This window comes from Trachemys scripta, chromosome 16, assembly GCF_013100865.1.
Source record: "Trachemys scripta elegans isolate TJP31775 chromosome 16, CAS_Tse_1.0, whole genome shotgun sequence".
Lineage (NCBI taxonomy): Eukaryota > Metazoa > Chordata > Testudines > Emydidae > Trachemys > Trachemys scripta.
In genome coordinates this window covers 26,348,903-26,356,763 of record NC_048313.1, presented here as the reverse complement: position 1 = coordinate 26,356,763, position 7,861 = coordinate 26,348,903, and the positions used below count along the sequence as shown (strand labels likewise).

General features: G+C 49.1%; 1 protein-coding gene across 1 annotated transcript in view; it reads left to right on the top strand.

Moving 5' to 3' along the window:
* Positions 1–7,624: 7,624 nt before the first annotated feature.
* GPR108 (G protein-coupled receptor 108) overlaps positions 7,625–7,861 on the top strand; it is a 15,715-nt gene continuing 15,478 nt past the window's right edge. The window contains exon 1 of the mRNA XM_034792206.1: positions 7,625–7,800. Within this exon, the coding sequence (XP_034648097.1) occupies positions 7,693–7,800 (108 nt within the window). The 5' untranslated portion in view covers positions 7,625–7,692. The remainder of the gene's footprint in view (positions 7,801–7,861) is intronic.

The following is a 7,861-nucleotide window of genomic DNA, read 5'->3' as shown; positions in this document are numbered from 1 at the left end:
TCAGCCAATAATGTGCTCCCCTAAAAAAAACACAACCCTGCAAGAGTAAAAATAATGCCGCGAGAAGTCCAGCCATGGAGCAGTTCATTGCACGGAATGCAGCATGGGCTGGTGATGTATGTGTGCACATAGGACAAGCAGCTCACAGCCCACAGAGACACAGGACGGCCTCTTGAGATCCACGGGGCTGAACTGGAGGCGCTAAGGGAGACAAATAGAGACACCCAGAGGAGACTTTCAGGGACACAATAGAGTGGCCCCACCCCCAGTCTGATAGCTTCTGTTCTGTTATAGAGAATGAACGTCTCAGGGAAGGAGAACATCACGCTGGGTCAGAGGGAAACAATTCCATAGTGGGGACCCTCTTCCAGATGAAGTTGTGGTATCCCTTTGCACTGAGGGTACCCCTCCGGGGAAGGGACCCGAGTTATTAGGAAGATCCAGGTAATCCTAATGAGAGATTTGATAGATAGTTGAGTTTGTGATGGCCAGGAGAACCACGTGGTAAATTGCCTGCCGGGTGCAAAGGTTGCTGACCACATGAGACATCAGTGATGGCGATGGTGGTACATGTAGGTACCAGTGATATAGAGAAAGGTAGGACAGAGATCAAGGACTTCCATGGTGGCATTCTCTGAAATAGGGTTTATTCGTGGCATTATATTTTCTGTCTTATTATCTATCTCCTTCCTAATGGTTCCTAACATTGTTCACTTTTTTGACTAAGATGGGTGAACTAGAGTGCCCGGCATTAAATGAGGCTATTGATATAATAGGCATCATGGAAGGTTAGTGGAATGGGGATAATCAATGGGTCATGGTAAGACCCGGGTACAAAATACACAGGAATGACAGAGTAGCTCATGCCAGTTGGAGAGTGGCACTATATGTGAAAGAAAGCATAGAGTCAAAGGAAGTAGAAATCTTGAATAAATTAAGCCGTGCCACAGAATCTCTATAGATAGAAACTCCCTCCTTGAGCAGTAAGAGTATAACAGTAGGGATATACTACCCACCACCTGACCAGGATGTTGATGGTGATTGTGAAATGCTCAGGTTGATTAGAGAGGCTACAAAAACACAATAATAATGGGAGATTTCCTCATGTTGACTGGGCATATGTCACCCGAAGGCGTGACTCCAGATCTCATACCACCCTGACTCTTCCCTGCTCCCAGCAGTTTGCCCTGCTCTCAGCGGAGTACCGGCTCACAGCTATTTACCTAGTTGTACTAATGGCTCCCTGCACCCAGCAGTTTTTCAGTAATCACAGTTTAGCTGTGCCTCAGTTTCCCTTCTGTCAGTGGTGTTCTGGCCCACAGTTTTCCTAGCTGTGCCAGAATCTCACCACACTCTGCAGTCTTCCCTGCTCTCAGCAAAGGACTGGCCCACAGCTGTATTAGTGACTCACCGCTCCTAGCAGATTTTGGCCCACGGTATCTCTTAGCTGCACCACAGACACACTCTGCACTGACTCAGTTTCCCCAATGAGGCTTCACCGCCTCGAGCACTGAGTCTGGCCATGGCAGGCTTGTACCTGAGCGCCCTCGGGATCAACTCTGTTATATCAACACAGAAAATAACAAACACCAAGAAAAAACACTCCCCACTTTCCGAATCCCAGAACAATGTTTAGGGCCCACAATGATCCAGGCTACAGGCAAAGCGATGGGGTCCGGCATTCCCACATCTGATTGCCGGCTAGCCCCTGATCAAGGACATCACTAGGCCCTCCTCCTCCTGGGTCCCATGGGCCCGCTTTGACCCTCTTCTGCTGTTCGCGCTGCCCGCATTTGTCCTGCTCAACAAAGTTTCTATTGCTCCAGGTCAGCCTCCTCGCTCTGACACCTGGCCTCCCGTTCTAGCCATCTAGCAGCCTCTGGCTAAACACGACTTCTGCATTCTCCAGCTTCCCTAGCAGGAGGGTCCATTTTCCATAGATACAAAGTGCTGGCTTCTTTGTTCTCCCAGCTGAGGGATCCCAGAATGTCTCTTTGCTTCTGTTCAAGTTTCCCAAAACTCACTGTCAGGATGACCTACCTTCCTGTTGCCTTCCCATCACCCTGCTGCTATGATGGTGCGACCACTGTTTTGATTCCGCAATGCTTAATTTACATTGGAGACAGGTAGGTAGCTGCCTTCCCTCCTGGCTGGGAGAAAACCTGTGTATCTCTTTGTTTGGGCACAGACTTGAGAGCCTAATATCCGTCTGTATCCATAATTTGTCACATGAGTGTTAATACAGACATTTCACTGTCAGATTAATTACCAGCTTTCATAAAAGACTTTCCTCAATACATTTTTCTAGTACAGTAATAGTGTATATGTCTCAATGGCTTATTCTTTGGGGATCAGACCCCCAATTGTCCCCCTGGGGTGTTTGGACCCTGATTGTCACAAAGGTCCTTCAGCAAAGACTCTTAAGCAAACTAAGCAATCACAGGATAAGAGCGAAGGTCCTCTCGCGGATCAGTGACTGGCTAAAAGATGGGAAACAAAGGGAAGGGATAAATGGTCAGTTTTCACAGTGGAGAGAGGGGAATAGTGGGCCAGGGAGCTGTACTGGGACTTGTGGTCTTCAACATATTCATAAATGATCTGGAAAAAGGGGATGAACAGTGAGCTGTCAAAATTTGCAGACGGCACAAAATTATTCAAGCTGGGTAAGTCCAAAGCTGACTGAAGTGTTACCAAGGGATCTCACTGACTGGGCAAGAAAATGGCTGATGAAATTCAACCTCGATAAGTGAAAAGTAATGCACATTGGAAAACGAAATCCCAACTATATATAAAATGATGGGGTCTAAATTAGCTGTTACCTGTTAAGAAAGAGCTCTTGGTATCATCATGGCTAGTTGTCTGAAAAAATCTGCTTAACGTGTAGCCTCAGTCAAAAAAGCGAACAGAATGTTAGGAACCACTAGGAAAGGGATAGAAAATAAGATAGACAATGTCATAAAGCCACAATATAAATGATAGAGGTTTCTAAAATCATAACTGCTGTGGAGAGAGTGAATAGGGGAGTGGCATTTATCCCATCACATAACACAAGAACTAAGGGTCAGCTGATGAAATGATTAGGCAGAAGGTTTAAAGCAAAACAAGGAAGTACTTCTTCACACAACACACAGCCAACCTGTGGAACTCATTGCCAGGGGATGTTGTGAAGGCCAAAAGTATAAATGGGTTCAGAAAAGAATGAGAAGTTCCTGGAGGACAGTTCCATCAATGGTTATGAGCCAAGATGGCAGGGACCCAGCCCCATGCTCTGGGTGACCCTAAACCTCCGACTGGCAGAAGCTGGGGCTGGATGACAGGAGATGCATCATTCAAAAATGACCTGTTCTGTTCATTCCCTCTGAAGCATCTGGCACCAGCCACGGTTGGAAGACAGGAGTCTGGGCTAGATGGACCATTGGGCTGACCCAGTATGGCCATTCTTGTGTCGTTCTGGTCCCCCTACCCTTGTGATCCTAAATATATTTCAATGGGCTTATTTATGGGAAGGGTTAAAGAGGGAGAAGAGTTTTTTGTAGGTAGCGTAACAGAGTTAAATGAAACCTTAACTAGGTCTCTGAGTTGCTAAGGTAATACAAATAAATAAATAATAGGGTTGTCAAGCAATTAAAATTTTTTATCCTGATTAATCACACTGTTAAACAATAATAGAATACCATTTATTTAAATATTTGTGGATGTTTTCTACATTTTCAAATATATTGATTTCAATGACAACACAGAATACAAAGGGTACAGTGCTCACTTTCTATTTATTTTTGATTACAACTATTTGCACTGTAAAAAACCGACAGAAATAGTATTTTTCAATTCCCCTAATACAAGTACTGTAGTGCAATCTGTTTTACCATGAAAGTTGAACTTACAAATGTAGAATGATGTACCAAAAAACGGCATTCAAAAATAAAACCATGTAAAATTCAAGAGCCAGCAAGTCCCACTTCTTGTTAAGCCAATCGCTCAGACCAACAAGTTTGTTTACATTTGCAGGAAATAATACTACCCAGTTCTTGCTTGCAATGTCACCTGACAGTGAGAACAGGCGTTCTCATGGCACCGTTGTAGCCCTGGAATCGCAAGATATTTCCGTGCCCAGATGCACTAAAGATTCATATGTCCCTTCATGCGTCAACCACCATTCTAGGGGACATGCGTCCATGCTGATGACGGGTTCTGCTTGATAAGAATCCAAAGCAGAGCGGACTGACACATGGTCATTTTCATCATCCGAGTCAGATGCCACCACCAGAAGGTTGATTTTCTTTTTTGGTGGTTCAGGTTCTGTAGTTTCCGCACTGGAGTGTTGCTCTATTAAGACTTCTGAAAGCATGCGCCACACCTCATCCCTCTCAGATTTTGGAAGGCACTTCAGATTCTTAAATCTTGGGTCGAGTGCTGTCGCTATCTTTAGAAATCTCACATTGGTACCTTCTTTGCATTTTGTGAAATCTGCTGAGAAAATGAACAATATGTGCTTAAAATGAACAATATCATCCGAGACTGCTATAATATGAAATATATGGCCAAATGTGGTAAAACAGAGCAGGAGACATACAATTCTCACCCAAGGAGTTCAGTCACAAATTTAATTCATGCATTATATTTTTAACAAGCGTCATCAGCATGAAAGCATGTCCTCTGGAATGATGGCCGAGGCATGAAGGTGCATATGCAGGGTGGGGTGGGGTCTTGGGGGAAGGGGTGGGGTGGGGTGAGGTGGGGGTGGCGCCTGGGCGGAGCCAGGTAGAGCACTCTCTGGCAGATTAAAAACTCAGCGTCTATGATGTTTCCACATTTTCAAAATGAAACTTTCTTTTTTTTAGTTCCAAGCAACATCTCATTTTGAAATGTTCATGAATTTATAGAAAAAATGTAAAATTTAGTTTTAAAAGGTCAAAATTGGAATCAAGTATCAGGGGGTAGCCGTGTTAGTCTGCATCCACAAAAACAACAAGGAGTCCGGTGGCACCTTCAAGACTAACAATTATTTGGGCATAAGCTTTTGTGGGTAAAAAAACACTTCTTCAGATGCAACGCTTCTAAATTATCAAAGCAAAAGGTTCTGATTGACTCAATGGCTCACTAATTTTTTTGGATTATCCCATGAATTTTTGATATTTTGACTTTTTAACCTGATTCGAGATCAAGATGTGGAAAAAAATTCAAAATACCAGATCCTTGCAGGACAGTTTCCCACCCAGCTGTAGCTGTGATTAGGGTTACCATATTCCAACAATCAAAAAAGAGGACGATGCGAATGGCCGGCGATCTGCGAATGCAGGGAGGGGGGGGAAGAGCGAGGAGGGGAGTGATCTGAAGCTGCAGGGGAGAGGAGGGGGAAAGCGGAGGAGGGGCTCTGGCTGCCGGAGTCCCGTGCGAGTGGCTCGATCCGGCTGACTGCCCTGTCAGCCGCGCTGCGCTCTGCATGGGAGGGGGGGGGAGGAGAAATCCGGACATTTAAAAATTCCCCCCGGATGCTATTTTTAAACTCAAAAAGCCAGACATGTCCGGGAGAATCCGGACGAATGGTAACCCTAGCTGTGATCCCACTGGCTTTCAGCTCAGCGCTGCTTTATTGCCATAACAAGCGAGAGGAGTGTTGCCAAAGTGAGAAAACTAAGCTACCAGTCTTCATTTTAACCCCTTTCATGGCCTAACCCCACCCTACCCATCACCTCTTATAATGTATCAAGGTATCACATCCACACCAAGTCCATCCTCTTTCCAGAAATGATGGCAGTCTTAAATGTTCATTTAAACCCCCCCCCCCCCCCAAGCACCTTTGAGCATTCTCCAAGCATTTTCTCCTTCCAAGCCTTCTTTAAAATTCTTCTCTGCTGGGATGCTCATAAAAAGCTTGATGGGATGAGGCTACCGATTTGAGATGATCAGTTTTTCATGCTAATCAGTATCATCTCATTGTTTCCTTGTGCTCCCCTCACCAGACAGCTGTTTATTTGTCTAGTGTCTTGGTCTGTAAGCTCTTTGGAGCAGGGACTGTCTCCTTGTTATATGTTTGTACAGCACCAGCAAAAGGGTTGGGGCCTCCAAATGCTATTGCAAGACACCTAATAATCATGAATTAATTAAAGAGGGTTAGGCAGAGGTGTTGGGCTGTAGTAGGAGGTGCTCTCTCCTATGACTCAGCTGAAAGCCAAAACTCCAGTGTGGTGTGAGGAGGGTGCGGTGCACATGCAGCTTTGGAGATGAGACATAAAATTGCAACGCCGAGCAGTTGTGGTTATGGAAAAGCCCCTGCTATTTTGGCAAGTTGTCATGAATTATTCATGTACGTACTGAGCCTCAGAACCCCCCTGGGAAGCCCCACCCCTCCCTTGGAAAATCTAATGGGAATAGAACCAAGGGGTCCTGACTCCCACCTTTCCACTGCTCTAACCACTAGACTACACCTCCTCCTAGAGCCAGGATAGAACCCGGGGTCCTGGCTCCCAGCTCTAACTGCTAGACCAGGGATCGGCAACGTTCGGCACGCGGCTCGCCAGGGTAAGCCCCCCGGCGGGCCAGGCCGGTTTGTTTACCTGCCGCGTCCGCAGGTTTGGCCGATCGCGGCTCCCACTGGCCGCAGTTTGCCGCTCCAGGCCAATGGAGGCGGCGGCCAGCACATCCTTTGGCCCACGCTGCTTCCTGCAGCCCCCATTGGCCTGGAGCGGCGAACCGTGGTCAGTGGGAGCCGCAATCGGCCGAACCTGCGGACGCGGCAGGTAAACAAACCGGCCCACCCCGCCAGGGTGCTTACCCTGGCGAGCCGCGTGCCGAACGTTGCCGATCCATGCTAGACCATCCCCCTCCAACCCCCCCAGAGCTGGGCCTAGAACCTGGAGTCGTGGCTCCAACTGCTAGACCACTCCTCCCTGCAATTGCTCCCAGCGCTGGGCCTAGAACCCAGGAGTCCTGGCTCCCAGGTCCAGCCTTTCTATTGTCTTAGGGCAGAGGTTCTCAAACTTCATTGCACCGTGACCCCCTTCTGAAAACAAAAACTACTGCACGACTGCAGAGAGGGGGGCTGAGCCCCCAACACCCCAGGGACGGGGTCTAAAACAGAATCCCAAGGGCTTCAGCCCCAGGCAGGGGGCCTGTAACCCGAGCCCCGCCACCCAGGGCTGTGGGGCTCAGGCTTCAGCCCCTGGCGACCCCGTTAGAATGGGGTCAGGACCCACAGTTTGAGAACCACTGCCTTAGGGATGTTGCCATTCTCTGCCCCACGTGGCTGCAGAGTGGCTATACCCCACCCAACAGGGGGCTGCAAGGTAAAGGGCCTAGAGCATCCTGGGAATTGTAGTTCCAGCCAATGATCTCCAGGAAGGGGAAGCCTCTGTGGCAAGGCATCATGGGAAAGATAGGGTTAGCCGCTCGGGCTGATGGGAAATGTCGTTTCTGGCGCTAGGCCTCATAGGAAATGTAGTTCCAGCCCGAGGCAGCCTGGGAAACGCTGTCAGCCTCAAGGCCTGTGGGCGGGGAGAACTGACGCCGCGCTGTGATTGGTTGACCTTCCCGGCAGGGGGCGGGCGCCATCGACGAGGTGGGCGATGATTGGCGGCGAGGCGGGGTCGCGGCGCGCCGATTGGCGGAGCCGGAGGCAGGCGGGGGGGCGGAGTCGGAGTGGCCGGAACGGGACCGGACGGGACGCGGCGGGGCGGCAGCCGGTGCCCAGGGATGTTCGGCCGGAGTCGGGGGCGGCCCGGGGCCTCGGGGCGGCTCCTCCCGCTGCTGCTGCTGCTGCTCGGGGGCGCCGCGGGCCGGATCCACCGCCTGGTGCTGACGGTGAGCGCGGCCTGGGGAAACCGGACCGGACCGGACCCCCCCCCCCCCCCCCGGCCGGGCC